The following is an 18,413-nucleotide window of genomic DNA, read 5'->3' on the forward strand; positions in this document are numbered from 1 at the left end:
GGGATCTAAGTTAAATCAATTAGACAACTGGAGTGAAGCTCGAGTTGTTTATGATGTCACTCAGAGCCCCAAAGTGAAAAACATCCCTGTAATTCACTTTTTGTGCATCTATAATTTTATTTTATGTATGGTCCCAACCTCATCTTTCCATACTTTCAACTGCTATGCAGGGGCAGAGGAGTAATGGTGAAAGCCATACATAACACAGCCTCTCCTCCCTGTCCTAAATGTATTCAAAATAAAAACTTACCTGCAATTCCTAACCAACCCATACAACCTTCCCTCTCCTGCAGCGGTCCTTTCGGCTTTCATTCAAAGCAGACAAGCAGAGGTGCACCGACCAGCTGTCAGGGAGCTCGGTCAGCCTGACCTAGAAGGCCTTTATGACATCACCACAGTGGGAGCCAGTTTTGTTATCAGCTGTTGAGTTGCTATGTCACACCAGTGAATTATGACATTTAGAAACTGAAATAAACAATAGAGGCTCTTTATGAGAGACATGCATAAAGTTTTTAACCCACTGAGCTATTTATTGTTGCTAGTTCAATAAATATGGCGATTAGCACTAAAACACATAAACCCTAATTAGATTTATTTGCCCATTCAATGTATACAATAATGGAACTGTGCTCTCCGTTCGCATGTTCCCAGGCTCTCAGCTTCCTTCTTATTTCCCAGAGTAAATTTCCAGCACGAAACAATTATGGTGGAATCTGTGGTCTGCACGGCTCAATTGCCGCTGTCTGCTTACACAACACGCAAAGTGGCACTTTATAGTGTGTGTGTGTGTGTGTGTAGGGGGAGAGCACTTCTCTACACTGCCATCGCTATTCACGATTTGGCCCTAGTAACGAAAGTGCTCGATGGCATAAAGAACCCATTACAGGCTTTTTAAACATTAGCCTTTTCTGATCTTCTACATTAGCGAAAGCAAATACATGATTTAAAAGCTCGATTCAAAACTCAACAGAGAGGAAGGGGGTTCAGTGTGAATCGAGACCCACAGATAATCAGACAGCTGGAGGATGCAACAAGAACACTGCAGTGCTGGGACTGTTTTCACAATGGAATTCTACCTGAAAACCTTGTGCTACGTTTTTATGATATTCCTTTTACAGGTCCACAGCTTGCCTGTAGTAGCCACTTCTTTTTTACGGTAAGCAAGGAAAGGCTTTTTTTAATCCAAAAACCATGTCGCCAAATTGCTTAATCATAGGTGGAGAGTAGACTGATTTAAGTGATTACCATTTACAAAGGTGCACTGAAGTTCATCACAACGCAAGGCATCATGAAGTACACAACTACACAGCATGACGTGGTTGAACGAAACAGCCTCAACTTATGCCATTTTGAGAGAAGTCTCCGTTTTATGCACAGGGCAATACACACAGTATGAAAGCAAACACATTCCTTTTTGGAATTTCCACTCCCACAAGATGTGATTTGACAACAAAAAATCAAAAGATCTGCCACCGAGGCTCAACTTTTCCAGCTACGTTCAGTGTAGCAGCATAGTATATCCAGACTCATCAGGGATGAGAACTCCTATGTCAACCCAACCGCTGAACAAATAAACGGAGTATGGATTACTGAGACAAGTACGGATGCTCTAACTAATCAAACACAGAAATGGCATATGATACAAGGATTGTTTCTGACCTGAAGCCCTGAACTTATACATGAGAGGTTCAGAGGAGAGTAGGGGGGCGTGGCTTGACACCAATGGTGTAGGAAGCACAGAACAGTGGCTTCTGCTGCCAAAACCCCACCCAGGACCATCCTGATACTATAACCTGGCTCAAGGGGTACTAACATGACGAGGTGAAGCCCCTGATTCTTGAGGCGTAACTGTGGTTTGGCTGTTGGAGCAGAGTCGCGCTGCTGAGGAAACAAGATGGCGGATGCGACCAGCATTAGGCCGCAGACAGAGCCTCACTGGAGCCTGCCTGACCCAGGCCGCTGGGACCACCATCAGGAGCACCCTGAGAGCTGCACCGACCCGAGTAGCCCGAGGAAGGATGTGAGCACAGCATCCCCCAGTAGTCGCCCGAAAGGCATAGAGTGACTTGCAGTCCCGAGCAGAGAGGCTGGAGGTGGGTTTCCCCACGAGGTCTCCCAACAAAGGAGAGAGGAGTGCAGGACTGCGTCAGTTCCCGCAGCAACCCTGACGCAGCGCCAGTCTAACCATGGGAGGACTGGAGCAGGGTGTCAGCTCTGCAGTGAGGAATTGCAACAAAGCAGCACAGGCCCCCTGGGGTAGTAGACTACAGCGAAGGCGCCATAGTCTGCCATCGGCAGTAGAGCGTAGATTACCCACAGGACTGCTCCACATGACGCTATGTAAGCAGCATTGACCACCCGAGGGACAGCCCGACAGCGCATCCCAGGCACAAGTGACTGCATAGATACTGAGTCGTGTCGCTGGCAAAGGGCCTGGTGGGGGCAGACAGATGTATAGGAGAAGTGCAGGGCCGGCAAGGAGTGATGATTGAGCGCGCTTGGGCCAGGCACTGGCTCCAATGCTCAGAGCCTGCAGAAAAAGAAGTGGTGCAATAAGATCAAAGGAAGTGAGGTACAGTAAATGTGTGGCCCAGTAGGACTCCACAATCACCGTAATGATAAAATCTTGCCAAACACTGAGGAACTGGGAGGTGAAGTCACTCTTCAGGCGATTAAGGGGTTAGCACGAGGCAAAACAAAGGAAACAGATGGGCTCCCGGTTGAGTTCTACGTGACATATGGCAGTGAACTGGCCTTTAAACTGTTGGACCTCTACAAGACAGCTCGGGCACCGGCTGCAAGCCGAACTCCACTAGAGAGACGCTGGTAGTGCCTTTGCTGAAACCGAGGAAACCGGCATATGACTGCAAAGCCTATAGGCCACTGTCTATGCTCAATATCAACGTAAAGATTCTCAGCAAGATCTTGGCTACCAGACTCCTTGCCCTTATACCCAAGCTAGTGCACCCTGACCAAGCGTGTTTATACACGGTCATAACACAACGCTTAATATTAAACGCCTCTTAATGGTGCTGGAGGCCGATACATATGACCATAAAGCGGCAACGCTGTTTGCAGTCGACATAGAAAAGGCCTTCAACAGCCTGGAATGGGGCTTTTTATATGGCTTAATGGAGTGAATCCAGATGGTGTAGGGTAGTCCAAAAGTACCCTGTCATGAAGGACCTACGACGATAACTGATAACATACTGTGGGTCTGGTCGCAGACGGACTCTGTACACCCCAGCCGCATATATTAGTCTATGGTTGGCATTAGCTAGCTCGCAGTGCCACTAGAATCTCCTGTTATCAGAGAGATTAATTTTTACAACTTTAGAACACAACAATCTCAGACTCGTGGAAACAATATATTACTTTTCACCCAGTCACTCGTGCTTGCTTGTTTTTGCTCTCAGAGAGATACAGAGAAGAAATTGTCGAACGTGTTTACAATAAGAATTTATTGTACAGTAGTTCTTCTCATGTAAGATAAGTGCGCAGTTACTACTGTAACACAGTAACAGAGATATAGAACCAGCAGTACAGTGAATAAGAAGAAATAGTATTGTTCTACCATTTTGCAACAGTCATGAACCTATACATGAATACAACATGTATATATATTAAATAAAGTGCGTACTCCTAAGATGCCTGACTAGATGTACCTGAGTGTACCTAGCATGCGAGTAGGTGCTAAAGAGTCTAAGAGCCAAGAATACCGCTAGGCTTTAGTCAAACCCCCATACCTGAATAGTGAGAGTGTGGGACTTCGTCCTGGACTTGAGCTGGACACCCCGCAAGGGATCGTCAGACCACTGTCAGCTGGAGCGATGTCATGTCGGAGCTGCAGCATCTCTGGGCAGTGTCAGCCTTGAAGTCTCGGGTCCCTCCTGCTTACTGATAGCAAGAGGTGCTGTATTTATACAGTCTATGTACGTTTATTCCCCATTGTTTAGTATGTGTACTCACAAATTATTCATATGTACTAAGGATGACGTCTTAGCAATATTGATCAGCCAATCCCACCCTCGTCATGAACTAGGTGAAAGGTTTAGTCCATAAAAGGCTGCAGACCTTATAAGGTGTGTTGTCCTTGTAAGGCATTCTGTCCTTTTTTGGAGTTATGTCCTTATAGAAAGGGAGAGGTGTGGCGCCGCGACCAGTGCGACTGATGCTGGAATCTGGGGATCACAGATCGATTCCCGGCGCCGGTGACAGATTAGTCCAGCACCATGTGACTCTGGGCAATAGCTTACTTAATCTTCCAGACGCCCCCCAGCGCCTGGAGACCCTTACAGGTGATTGTTCGCGCTTTACAAATGTGGATTATTATAATTATTATTATTATAAGGCTCGTTCATATGAAATGACAGGAGCTGATTTAGGGAAAGTGTACGTTGTACGCTGGACCTATATTAGGGAGATGCCATTGCAGGGAGCTATAGAGTAGGACGAGGAAGGAAATCCCCCCGTTAACCTCTGCTGTTTGCTCTAGCGATAGAACCTCTTGCGAGAGAAGGGAACAGATATCGAGGTGTCCAGATTGGCAATCACCCTCATCACGGAGCCTTTATTGCGGACAACCGCTTAGTTTTCCTCAGGGACACGACTGCAGATCTGAGGGGAGCTACAGCCATGTTGGAGGAATTTGGTTTCATATCAGGCTTGCAATTAAATTGGCAGAACTCCAGGTTATTGCCAACAGAGGCAACCCACCACCCGCCTGAGTGACTGGAAGAGCTGCGATGGAAACCACGCTGCCTGCCCTATCTGGGGATGAAAGTCTTCCACGATCTGCAAGATCTTCTGGACATGAAAGTGGAACTCGCTATCAGATCACTATGGTCGACTACCGATTTTTGGAAAGCACTCCCATTATCAGTAACAGGGACAGTGGCCTTACTTAAGATGGTAGATCTACCCAGAATTGCGTATTTTGTTTTTACAGTGCTCCCAATGTCGATCCCTAGAGCAATGTTCAAAGTGTTTGACTCCATGAGCACAACATTTCTGTGGGGATCAAGTCATAGGAGGGTGGCATTATCGAAGTTACAGCGTACAGCGAACAGCGAACAACGGTTGGATGGCTGTGCCGAAGTTCGAAACTTACTATCTGGCAGCACAACTTTAGTGGTACAAGCTGTGGATGGCGGGCAGACAATCCCCAGAATGAGCAATGTGGCCATTTGTCCCAGAGTTTCATAGATTGAAGGGGGTCTTGCGGAGAATGAGATGACCCTCAGACAAGGACACTCAGGAATTTCGAGTCATGCGCCGCTGGTGGGTTTGTTGCCTACAAAAAATGCAGACGTGAATTCCATACTCTCCTGACCCGCCCATAACTATGCTGACAGTGCTGCCACATGGTGGGAAAAGAGAGCAGAATGGGCTGCAGCGAGAGCAACAAAAGTAGGGGACTTATTCTATACTGACGAGCTTCCTCCATTTGAGAATTTCCGCTCAGAGTTTGACTTCACACAAGGCCATTTCTTACTACACAGAGCAGTGATGAAGACCTATCTTAAACACTGGCAACCTGTATGTCAAAGCCACAACCTCACAAAACCTGTCAATATATTGAATTATCAGCAGGCACCATTAAAGCAGTTACATGCGTATATAGGGCAATAAAAAGGGACATGCTTCAGGCCCCAGAAACCACAAAGGCATACCAAGGAACACCTGGGGGTTCCCATACCCGAAATTGAATAATCGACCATCCTAGAAAGGATCTTTCAAAGGGCATACCCTACCAATTAGCATAACAATAAATACTTCAATACAATCGATGCAGCATGCCCAAGGTGTGGGGAGATAGGGGTTGAGCTTAAGCACAAGATCGGGGACTGCCCCTCACTGACCGCTAACTGGGAGGAAGTAACAGTAGTGGAGGATACTATCTCACACAAGGTTCCCTGCTCTCCTAGCCACTGTTTACTGAGCGGGTTCCCACACACCTCCAATACTAAGGTCTCAAGTTGATTCCAAGACTTAGCCTTCCTTCATATTGGCAAAGAGGGAAATCATAAGACACTGGACGGCCCCTCGCTGACCAGAGTTGCCACATGGTGTAAGGAGCTTGAGGGGTGGGCTGGATATGAAGGCGAAGTGCTGCTAAGGAGAGGCTAGAAAAGGAATGGGTTCGGATGAAGCAGCAAAGGCCAGGCAGACACTAGTGGACTGCCTAAAAGAACCGGATCTTCTGTCACACGAATTATCACCGGGCTCAACCCCTCTTAGAATTGAGAATGTATGCAGGAGCTGTATGCTGATACTTTGCTTACTTTGATAACTTTATTTCGGTCATAGACCATAAAAGTGCAATAAAATATGTACAAGCACAATGTTAAAATATAAATACATCAAGTTAAAAAGTTATTAAACAGTAGATATCAAAGTTAATAGTTATGAATGGAAGCAGTCGTCCCTTAGTCCTTGTGGATTATAACGGATCTTCTCCTCCACATACCGAGAAGAAACCTGGAAACAGCGAAGACAATGAGGGGGGGTAGTATCATAGGTTAAAACTCTACGGGCGAGAGCACAGTGCCTGAAACCCAAGTTCTTGCAAAGTGGGATGATCCAGCACTTCCGAATTTCGCCATATGCTGGGCAGAAAAAGAGGACGTGTGTGATGTCTTCCCTATCATGATTGCAGGCAGGACAGTTAGGTTTCGTCGCTTTAGCCCATCTTGAAGTGAATTCTCCAACTGGTAGGGAGCCATGTCTCAGTTGAATGTAAAGCTTTCTTGCCAGTGGAGGTTGCACCGAGTCCAAAAACGCCTCCATCCTAAATTCATCTTTGGTTATCAGAAACTCATTAGATAGTCTGCCCAGGGATTTAGAGGAATGTAGTTTTTTGAGGTTATACGCTTTAACAGCTGCCACCAGGGCAGACCTTTGGGTCCTCAAACAGCTAACCTCTGGTGTGTCCCAAAGATGTGGAAGGCCAATTTGGTAGAAAAGGGACTTGACATGTGTTAGCCATGGTATGTTCTTGGTCTTTAGCTGGCCCCAAATGTTTTTGAATTCTGCTCTGAACGGTTCCAGCTCCGGAACAGACCAGAGCCTTCTCCAATAGAGCAGAGGTCGGGCTGCCGCCAGCTCAGTAATAGGTTCCAGGCCCAGGTCCAAACGTAGTGGGAGCAAAGGTGTACTTTGCGGGAGATAGAACAAATGCCGCATGAAAGAATGTTCTGCTTTCATCAGGTTACATGTGTTAGTGTGTCCCCAGAGTTCAGCTGCATATAAAGCTGCAGATCTGACCTGTATTTTATATATCTCTAGGGCAGGGGTAACCGGTTTGAAGGATGAGGCACTGCTAAATCTGCCTATGCCACCCACTATCTGTGCTAATCTCAGGGAGGATTTAGAGACTTGTTGGTCCCATATGAATTGTTCTGTCAGTGTCACTCCTAAGTATATGAAGGTCTTAACTCTCTCAAGAGGGGTTCCGTTTAGTGTGGGGTTGGGGCGGGTGTGCCTCGGGGGGTTGAAGATCATAAACTTGGTTTTCTCCAAGCCTCGCGTGGCACAAAAGGATACAAACCCATCCAAAACCCGCTGGATGCCCGATGATGTCTGCGACAGCAACAAGGTGTCGTCCGTGAACATCAGAGCGGGCACCCTACCAGTGGCCAGGCGTGGTGCATCATTGTCCTTGACACAATTAAGTCTGTCTATCAGGCCGTTAACATATAGGCTGAAGAGGGTAGGGGCTAGTACGCAGCCCTGACGTACTCCTCGTGTGACAGGGAAACAATCAGATAATTCCCCGTTCTTCCCACACCTCACCTGGGCATAATTCCCAGTGTGGAGCCGGATTATGGAGTGCAGTAAGTAGGGAGGGAGACCAAGATCTTCCAAGACCGTCCAGAGCCTCTCCCTCGGCACCAGATCGAATGCGGCCCGCAGGTCCACAAAGACAAGGTAGAGGCTGCCACCCTCTACTCTTGCAGTTTTCCAGTATAGGGCCTGGAGTCGAAAGATCTGGTCCAGGGTCAAGACCCCTGATCTAAAACCGGCTTGGAGGGTGGTCAGGATTTTGTTTTCCTCCATCCAGCCCAATAGTCTCTCCAGGAGAATTCGGCCCATCAACTTCTGTGTGGTATCGAGTAGACTAATTGGTCTATAGTTTGATGGAGCAAGTGGACAACCCTTTTTAAAGATTGGAACAATCTCTGCCCCCAGCCAGGTTTCAGGGACTGGGGATCCCCGTATAACAGCATTAAACAGAACCAACAGATATGGGGCCCAGATCTTTGGCTGGGATCGAAAAAGGTCTCCAGGGAGCTTATCCAAGCCCGGGGCCTTGTTCGGGAGCAATTTCTCAATTGCCAGTTCGACTTCCCTGAGTGTGATGTTAATTGGGCAATAAGCGGGAGCTCCAGTGAGGGCACCTGTTTTTACAGTTACAGGGCAGAGTCCTGGTCCAGGCCCCAAGCCCCCGGCAGTCTGTACTCGTGCGGGGGGTCTGGGGCCATTGGGAGCTCAGGAACTCGATTAGAGCCATGGGTTCTATGAGGGGAAAACCCTGAGCCCGGGGCCCCCTGCAGTCGACACTCGTGCAGGGGGTCTCGTGGTGAGCTGATGCAGGTATTCGAGGTCCCAGGACCCAAGGCCCCCGGCAGTCGGCTCTCATGCGGGGGGGTCTAGGGGGACCGAGGTCTCGGAGGCCCGATCAGAGCTGAGGTTCAGGCAAGGGCAAGACCCTGTGACCGGGGTCTCCAGCAATCGACACTCATGCAAGGGCCCCCCCCCCCCGAGTCATGCGGGTGCAAAGGGCCAGACTTTTGGTCCCCGGGGCCCCTGGTAATCGACTCTCATACCCGGGTTCCCGCGGCACAACATCCTGTATAGCGAAAGGTAGTTCTGAAATCTCTCCCTGGGGCAACCACCCACTCTCCTCCATCACAGGACTTGTGTAAAGAGACTTAAAGTGAGCCTCCCACACTATAGGGGCAATATTCGGGACCCCAGTGTCTCTCACCTATCGCTGAAGAGGTGACAATTAGCCAAAAGGTCTTGGAATCTATTAAAAGCAGTGCCTGTCTCAACTCCTCCCACCTGGATTCCTCCCACTCGCTCTTTGCTCTAATAAGTGCCTTCTTGTACAGCAGTCTAGTTGTTCTAATTTTAGGGAGCTCCTTAGATTTAATAGCCATAAGAAGATCTTTCTTAAGGTTTTTGCATGTGCGGTTGTGCCAGGGATGTGTTTTATTCCGGTGTGGCTTGAACCCGCAAACCGGATAAAATACCACCCCTAGACTCTCAACTAGCTTACTATGGATTTCTATAGTCTGCCCATGGGAGGTAGAATTTCCCATATCACTTATTAATGGGACAGCTAGCTGATAAATTTGTGCAAGTCGTGTAGGAGAGTCTACGCACAAAGGCCATTTTACTCTTCTCCTATTATTAGATAAAATATAAGGTGGGGTGCCAGGGTGGGGTTAGAGGCAGGATTAGTCAACCCAAATGCACCAGGTTTAAGCGATACCACGGCATTGTGGTCGCTATCATGCCTTGGGACAACTTCAAAATCTTTAAACTTGACCCAGTCTTTAGCCTCCATCATAAGATAATCGATATTGGAGGTTCGATTAATCCTGTTATATGTGGGCAGGACAGTATTTTTATTATTGCCCCTTCCGTTGCATGCCCGCAGAGACATTGCAAGGGTCAAGGCGTTAATTTGTAAAACTAGCGGGGTCCAAGCCTTTACTGGGGTTATTTTTGAGGCGGGAATTTGCCAAAGCAAGTCCACCTCATCCTCCTCACACGACTCAGATCCACTCAGTGGCTCGTACTGGCAGTTCAGATCACCACCTAGGATGATCGAGGTTGCAGGGTCAAGTGATTGAAGGAAATAGTCGAGCGCTTGAATGGTGCTCGATTCTTTTCCATTAATTATGGGCCTAGAATAGATGTTAATAATAGCTAGTGTGGATCCGCTAACAGATGTTAGCAAAACACATAGAATATCAGGCGAGTTTGTGGCCACCTGTGCGCCCTGCATACCTATGTGCAAACCTACCCATGTAGCAAGGCCTCCCGAGGGGCGGCCTTTCCCGCATGTGACTGCAGGGATGGCGTAGGTTGCAAAACCAGGATTTTCGATCTTCTCTAGGGACCAGGTTTCTTGCAACAGGCAAATATCAAAAGTGGACATGAAGGAGGTCCAATCAGGTGTAGGTAGCTTACTTTTTAGACCTGCGACATTCCACGAGAGAATTTTTATACTGCACTCCCTGTCTTTTACTTTATCCTTTACCCCCCCTCGTTCATTTGCTGGTACCTGGTTATGTCTCTGATCAATCTTTGTCTCCTCCCTCATTACGGGTTGAGGGGGGAGAGTCACAGAGCCATCAGAGGTTAGTAGCTTTTCTTGAGTTACCGCACCTACTACTGGGCTGCCTTCTTTGTGTTCTCTTGGGGGTGGGCAAGGCCGCGTGAGTCAATCCACTTCCTCGAGAACGCTAAACCTATTCCAATGGGGCTGTATTGGAAAGAGCCGGGCTTGCGGTGGAAAACCCTCCCCAAAAGACTGCCAGGGATGAATCCCGTTTAGATGGAAAACAGGATTCCTGAAGTTCTGTGGTCTCTTATTTTGTGGGTGTTTATAGCTCGGAATAGGGTAAAAATGGGATAAGTGCATAGGAAATATTTGCGACTCTCTATAGGAAGGGATTCTGCATATGTGGTCAACGGCAGAAGGGTCCCTAAAATTGATTGTTATAACATCCCCTGCCACTGTTTTGGGGCCCCTCCCAATCCATCCTACTCTTCTCACTGCCAATATGTGGCCTGAGATATTAGGGGGTAGGGGTCTGTTCAAGCTTAGCCACTGTATGCACTTATTGTGTAGCTCAACCTCTTGCTCTCTCTTCCCCTTACCAAGGGTAGGAACTCCCACTAGGGCCACTACAAATGGTTGAGCTTCTGGAGGCAAATCTATTGTTGGCAGAGGTTTAGGTGTTACTTTGGATGGGAGAGTTTTTGGTGTTGCTTTTGTTTGTGCTGTGGTTTTACCCTCCTTAGGATGTTGACTGGATCTAGCAGACTGTCCCACAGCGGGGGAAGTTTTAGGACCTGATGACTTGGCCACAGGTGTAGGTACAGGGTTTGACTTTTTAACAGCAGTAGTTGCCGGACCTGGTTTTCTATTTGGGACTGCCGGAGTAGTAGGTTTAGCTATGTCTGGGCAGGGTACCTTTACAGAGGCACTATCTTGAACAGTGGGTAACGGGTTAGCTTTGGGGATATGAGGTTTAGTTGATCCCATAGACTTGTTATTTAACATTGATGCTATCCTCTCTAGTTTGGAGACCAGGGGTTTAATATGGGATGCGATTATTTGTTCCAAACTATTCTGAAGATCCGTCACCATATTGGTAACCCAGCAAGGTATCCCTGTAGGTGGATGCCGAGGGTGGTCAAATGGGGTTACCAGATTATGGTTGGACTGTTTCTTCGTAGTTACAGTCTTAGTGGGATTATCCTTTTTTGTCTTGGAAGCCACTCTGCTGGTTTTTGGTTTAGCCACAGAAGGGGAAGAGGGCAGGATACAGGATTTATCAACTTTGTTGGTGAAAGACTCCACTAGAGCTAAAGATGAGTCATCCACTATTGGAGGTTCAATCGGAACCTGTGCACAGGGGAGCTCGGCGAAGGAAGAAGTCAAGTAGGAATCAAGGATCGTAGGGTCCATAGCAATGACTGAGCAATCTAAGCCTTGTTCTGTAGGACCTATTGAGGGCGGGAGGGATAGTCTTCTTTCGGTATCTTCAATTACATTGGCGACCACCCCTATAGTCTGCTTCAACATTTTGTCTATTGCCGTCAGTGTTGGGAGAGGCTGCGGCATTGTGGCTTGAAGTCTTGTGTTGGGGCGTGAGGTGTATGATTTAGCTTTCTTACCCTGGATACTCATAATTAACGTAACTTGCCTCGTTAGTGTAGGCTGGTAGTATGGAGGGAAATGCCAGGGGAGCGATTAGGCCAGCTAGGAGTGAAATATAGCTCCCACAGTAGAGAAGATCACTCCGCTTAACAACTATCAACCGGAGATACAGATGGGGTGAAGGGCTGATAACAGTACCTTATGAATAGATGCCAGTATCTACTCGGAAATTATGTCTTGGAGGCAAGGGGAGTGGCCCGTCCCGTCCACAGTCGACCACGGACGGCCACAGACGGCCACAGACGGCCACAGACGGCCACAGACGGCCCGCCCTCTGCCCGGGCTCAGCCCGGCGTTGCCCGCGCGCGTCCCGCGACGCGGGTGGAAGGGTTTGCAGAAATACGCCTCCCGGCGGAAGCCCCAGCTGGCAGGCGGCGTCCCCGCGAAGCAGGGGACGCTGGGGATTGTAGTTTTTCCTGCCCAGCCCCTCTCGGCGGCCGCGAGTGGTTTGCGGCGGCGGGGGGGGGGCAGGGAAGGCTGGAGTCCTGGAAACACAGCAGACAGATGGTTGTGAGCCCCGAAGGTGGTGAAAATGGTCCCCACTCTGCCGAAGGAAGGGCTTGCAGAAATACGCCTCCCGGCGAAGCCCCAGCTGGCAGGCGGCGTCCCCGCGAAGCAGGGGACGCAGGGGATTGTAGTTTTTCCTGCCCAGCTCCTCTCGGCGGCCGCAAGTGGTTTGCGGCGGCGGGGGCGGCAGGGAAGGTTGGAGTCCTGGAAACACAGCAGACAGATGGTTGTGAGCCGCGAAGGTGGTGAAAATGGTCCCCGCTCTGCCGAACGAATGGCTTGCAGAAATACGCCTCCTGGCGGAAGCCCCAGATGGCAGGCGGCTTCCCCGCGAAGCAGGGGACGCTGGGGATTGTAGTTTTTCCTGCCCAGCCCCTCTCGGCGGCCGCGAGTGGTTTGAGGCGGCGGGGGCGGCAGGGAAGGCTGGAGTCCTGGAAACACAGCAGACAGATGGTTGTGAGCCCCGAAGGTGGTGAAAATGGTCCCCTTTGCACTGTGCACCACACAGGCCCAGCCATTTAAATGAACTATTGGATTTTCTGGTACATTGAATGCTCTATTGGGACGATGAAAGATACGACTCGCCAGCCTGATCTATGCATTTTCTTTTCTTGCTTTGTGGGCATGACTCATGGCGGGAAGTGGAGGGAGGGAATTTGAGGAGCTTTACAATGGCTTTCATACGGAGGATAATTGTATTACATTCGTAGCCACTAGGTGCCCGATGACAAACACGTAACGGTGGCGTGCTGATAATAAAGCACTCAATAAAATCTGCTTGGAAAATGAGAGGGTCAGTGTCACAATATACACCAGGCAGTCCAATTAAAGTCCTCAATCAGGCAGCGCATCACAAACTCTTGTTTACCATGACAAAGAAGATCACAGGGAACAAATATTACCCTGCCTGATTTTGGCACTGTTAAAATCCAATTTGAGCTTTGAACCCATGATCTTTAGCTCTGAACCCTTGAACACCAAAACTTGTTAAACCCTGGATAGACCCAGTTTAACAAATACTCTGAAGAAACAAATCCAACTGCATAATAATAGCCTGTCGGGATCTTCCTCTGAATCCTCAATGCGCCCCTCTCCTCCTGTCCGTCTGTCACAGAAGCCGTACAGACCAACAGTAAACCGTGTGCTAAAGGAATGACTGAAATCCACGTGTGAGAAGGAAAACAAAGTACTCAGTGAGCTCGGGTGCCGTGCAGGCGGTTTGTGGGTGTGCTGTGTGTGGAGTGGGAATGCAATACATGCTGCTCCCTGGAGGTGCTGTGTGAGAGGTGGGGCGCCGTATGTCCTCTCTGGTGGATCTGTGTGAGGTGGGCATAGAATGGAAGAAACTGGTGGTGTGCGGCGGGGGAAAAACGCGGGCTGCTCTGTGGGGGAGCGCTGTGACGGCAACGCATGCTCCACTGTAGACAGCAGTGCGTTTGAAGACAAACCCTCCACCACCGTGTGCGTTCGGTGGGAGCACACGGCAGGGTGCGGGGAAGCTGTAGTACGAGTACTGGGGCAATATGCAGGGTGGCTGCTCTGTACTTATCAGCGGGAGGGGGGGCGGGCAGGCACACGGACAGCGGGAGGGGGGGCGGGTGAACGGTCTCACGGACAGCGGGAGGGGGGGGGGGCGGGTGAACGGTCTCACGGACAGTGGGAGGGGGGGCGGGTTAATGGGCACACGGAAAGGGGGAGGGGGGGCGGGCGGGCACAAGGACAGCGGGAGGGGGGGGGAGCACTCACCAGGACTTCTTCCGGTGGTGGTCGGCCGCGGAATGAGCAAATGAAACCTCGACGACCCAAAAAATAAACCCCGCCCACCGCCGCACTGACGTCCTAAAAGGGGCGGGACTTAAAAAAAGACACGGAAACGCCCCCGAATCGCGTTCCGATGGGGGAAAGAGTGATTGACAGTCAATCTCTTCCAATGGCTAGCCTCCATTTATGGAGCTAGCCAATGGAAGACAGAGGCGGGACTAAACCCCATATTGTAGGATCATAAGATTTCGCCCTGGGCGGAGCACCTGCTTCGCAGGTGCTACAGCCAGGGCGAAACCTAAAAAAAAAAAAACTCAAACATGCACCTCAGGCAAAACACTGGGAGGAGGCTCGTTTGAGCATAAAATGTATGTTGCATATATATTTTCTGTGCAAACCAGTCACACACTAGTATGTCGCATGACCTGTGTACGGATAAAAAAAAAAACCTATGCAAATTCAAAATAAAGTGAATTTTCACTTATTAAGCGTAAGTAACATGTTCGCCCAGAGCTACAGTCACACTCATTGAACAGATTTCATATAAAGGCTCCTGCACTCGTTTTGGTTCCGTAGCGTCAATGGAGAACATTTAAAAACATTCTTGGTAGCTCTGTTGCTAGAAACAACCACAAAGCTCCCCAACTGCTATCAGGCTGTGCATTAAGAAAACAATTGCATACTTCTTCACCATTATTCCAAACAGAACAAAAACCCAGTTAATCATAGGCTAATCCCAGATTTTGAACTTTAGAAAAATTGTGCGTCATTGTGTGTAGTAACGAATTTAGCAAAAGACCAGTGCAGAGAAGGGCTAAAGCAGTGTAAAGTTAGGACCCCAGTATCCCACTCACCTTTGCACCCCAAAACATACACATTGGCCACAGTGCAAAAGAAAAACCCTACTAGATACAATGCTCCCAACATCATACACCTGTGCACCACCTGCCTTATCTTACTAAAGTCAGAAAGCTCCACAATCCCACGTGAATAAAAGCTTGTGACAAAACATTTTCCTTGCACCTCCTCCTCACTAGCTAACAAGCCAATCTATGCCCGGTGGGCGCTCAAGAATATATGGATTGCGGGGTAAACGCATGCGGACAGCCTGCTCAATTAAACAAAAGACAGACTAGAGATGCATCACATGCTCAGCACCTTAGCATCAAGGGGCCACGCCATTAGCACAGAAGCCCTGTACGATAAACAGGAACATAACAGAAATCTCCTTCTAAACAATAATTAGGAGTTAAGTAGGGTGGTGGTGCTCACATTGGGTCAGGCAGCTCTTCAGATTTAAGTTCAACTAAAATACGACCCAATTCTGACCAAATTACCTTTTCAGTTACTTAAAAAAATAGAATACATGGAAAATGGAGTAGATAACAGAGACCTTATGTCATTTAATAGAACAAGAACCCTGAAGTCAGAATCATATTGCTGCATCTGAAAGTGTCAGATCATTACTAATCAATGACCAATTTAACACAAGGTATCCTGAATAAATGCTCGAGTAATGTCGAGCTCTACACCCATGAATTCTGTCCGATCAACAAATGTTCTATATTACAAATAAACAATTAAAGAGTGAATGGTCACAATACATGCCCAGTTATTTCTACAAGGGTTTTTCTAATGAATCATAGATTCCTACAGCAATATGTTACGTAACCTGCCAAAAAATGGAAACGACCGGCCCCAAATAAATACTACATGAGAAAAGAAGTCGTAATTTTAAGAACTTACCATTGGAGACTTGTAGTATCTGTGCAATATATTAATGAAATCTGTAATTGTTAACATTCCTGTGGAAAACAGTACATAGTTAGAATTTAAAAGTCACAACTACGTTAAGCACGCTACATGGCTTCTATGCATAATTTTAGCAAGTCGAACATATAGTTATACTGACAGAGCTGAAATTATGTTTTTCAAGAAATAAAATAAATCGCAAACAAAAGGGTATATAAAAGAAATCTTAGACTTCTTGTTGAATTAAGTGTCATGTTGTTACATTTCATTTATCGGTCTGTTGGTTATTGCATTTTTCCCCTTTGCTGGAGATACGCTCTGCTTGAGCACATGGCTAGGCATGAAAGTTGATTAATTAAAAATACATACATTGTTTCAGGTAGTATCTGCAGATATACAAATAAGATAATGTAGCATTGAATTATAACCTATCAAATAGTGTACAACAATGGAAAATACGCTTGTCAAGTTGAAATCAGCCATTATAAATATCAAATAACTTATAAAATGGAAGGTTGATGGGCCTATAATGCTAACAAAAAAGTTCACTTCATCATTGAAAGGCCTCAAGAATCCTGATCCCAACAACCTACCACACAAACAGTTTACAAACATCTGCATAAGTAGAGAGAAAGAGGTCTCTTGTCAGTAACAGAACTCTAATGTTTAAGGGTCACGATGGCTGATTGTAGAAGGAATTACGACACAGAGGCCTGGAAACGAGTGTTGACTAGCTACAGGTAACCTGTTCGCGTGGCAGCCAAACAGCACAAATAATAACCTTTGTACAAAGTGTAAATTAATGCAGTACAAGACCGAGCAGTTTATTATTTGTCCCTAATCACGAGCGAAGTTAACTACTCTTGAAAATACAGCTGCGGTTTCCATTAAGAAACCAGGTTGAATGGAGACATGCTTATTGGGGAGAAAGAAAATGCTAAAATGGGGCTTGGTCATAGACATAGGAGCATGCGGCTTAAATGTCTGCAATTTGTTTAATAAAGGAAACCCTTCCTAAATGATTCAGAGGACGGAATTTCTCCTACCAAACTCGTGGATACCGTTACATAGCATGTAAATAATCAGACTGTAAAAGTATTCAATTGAGGATTTTACATTGAGTAGGAATTTTCAACATTGTTATTTATTATTATATAATGTAAAGTATGTGTATGATGTGAATCATGCTAATATGGATTTCAAAGTCTGGAACGTAAATACACACACGATGAATCAAGAAAAACTACTGTCGGAGAAGCCGCCACTGGTCTTAACACGACGCATAGGGTGTCCACTGTAGGCGCATGAGAGCATAATCCATGCTCAAGCCATCGCGTAAAATATTCTTATTTAGATTCATTGTATGACAGAGTACCACATGCTTATAAACCGAAAATGCGTCACTGGCCCGTTCTCGTGCACCGACGTGGTGCGTCCCAGCGACCTGAGATCTTACGTCTCCAAATAGCAACCGGTGCGATCCCTTCCCTGAATGGACTGTCTGTACGAGATGCCATCAGAGTGCTCAGGCTTTTCATTATTTACTGACAAAAGACTATCTTCCACGATCGGTTTCATGGCATGGCTCGGTGGAATCAGTCGATGGTATCGGGGCGTCGTGTCCTGAAAGAGGCTATTTATAAAGCATCCTTTTAATCAGCCCTCACTTCTAAGAAGGCCTCGCGAGCCGCATTCCAGGGCACGGGCTGCTATTTATACCCGCTCCCGTCACACAGTCCCGCCAACCTGACAGAGGCAATGTCAAACTCAAATTCTCAACTGGAAATACAAACATGTTTAATTAAGCATTTCTAGCCAGCATAAACAATCTACTTTAAAATGTAAATGTTATGAATCAGGAAGTCCGCTTACCTAAAGAGTGTTCACGCGAATTTGTAAAGAAGGTGTCACACACGTGGGACAAGCGATAGGACGCTTCAGGCGGTGGGTGGCATGTCAAGTGGATTTGCAACTTGAGCAATTGCGTTGCTCTCAGTTACCATTAAGCAGGGGTGCAACTAGACTCAAACATGGGGGGCGGGGCTCCATTCACTCTTCTGGTACAAAAACAAGATATAGGGAGGGTGCTACTCTCAATGATACATGACAAGTAAGACATTTTTTCAGCTCACTGGGCAGCAGTAAGGTTAGTCGTAGCATAACAAGATTTAACAACTCTTACTATGGGTTTTGGGTTCTCCCTCAAGAAATGATGGAAGGATTAATAACAAATAATGCTTTGTTTTAATACATATTAAGCCATTAGACTTTTTAGGATGCAGAATTTCAGGTTATATTTTCTGGGACAAACCGCATCTAATGGTGCATTATCTACTCTTCCGTTTTAATTAGTGTCAACTTAATTAGTCTTAAAATAGGGCTTACAAAATATTAAGGTGCCAACCACCAAATTAAGTTTTGCAAAAATGGC

The 18,413-nt window shown here is 47.2% G+C and overlaps 1 protein-coding gene across 4 annotated transcripts in view; it reads right to left on the minus strand.

Annotated features, from left to right (window-relative positions):
• The window catches only part of PRKAG2 (protein kinase AMP-activated non-catalytic subunit gamma 2), a 1,779,639-nt gene that overhangs the window by 129,861 nt on the left and 1,631,365 nt on the right, over positions 1–18,413 (minus strand). For all 4 annotated transcript variants that reach the window (XM_086941467.1, XM_086941466.1, XM_086941468.1 and 1 more), the window contains one exon: positions 15,977–16,035. In XM_086941467.1, coding sequence (XP_086797593.1) covers positions 15,977–16,035 — 59 coding nt within the window. The remainder of the gene's footprint in view (positions 1–15,976; positions 16,036–18,413) is intronic.

This window comes from Lissotriton vulgaris, chromosome 10, assembly GCF_964263255.1.
Source record: "Lissotriton vulgaris chromosome 10, aLisVul1.2, whole genome shotgun sequence".
NCBI lineage: Eukaryota > Metazoa > Chordata > Amphibia > Caudata > Salamandridae > Lissotriton > Lissotriton vulgaris.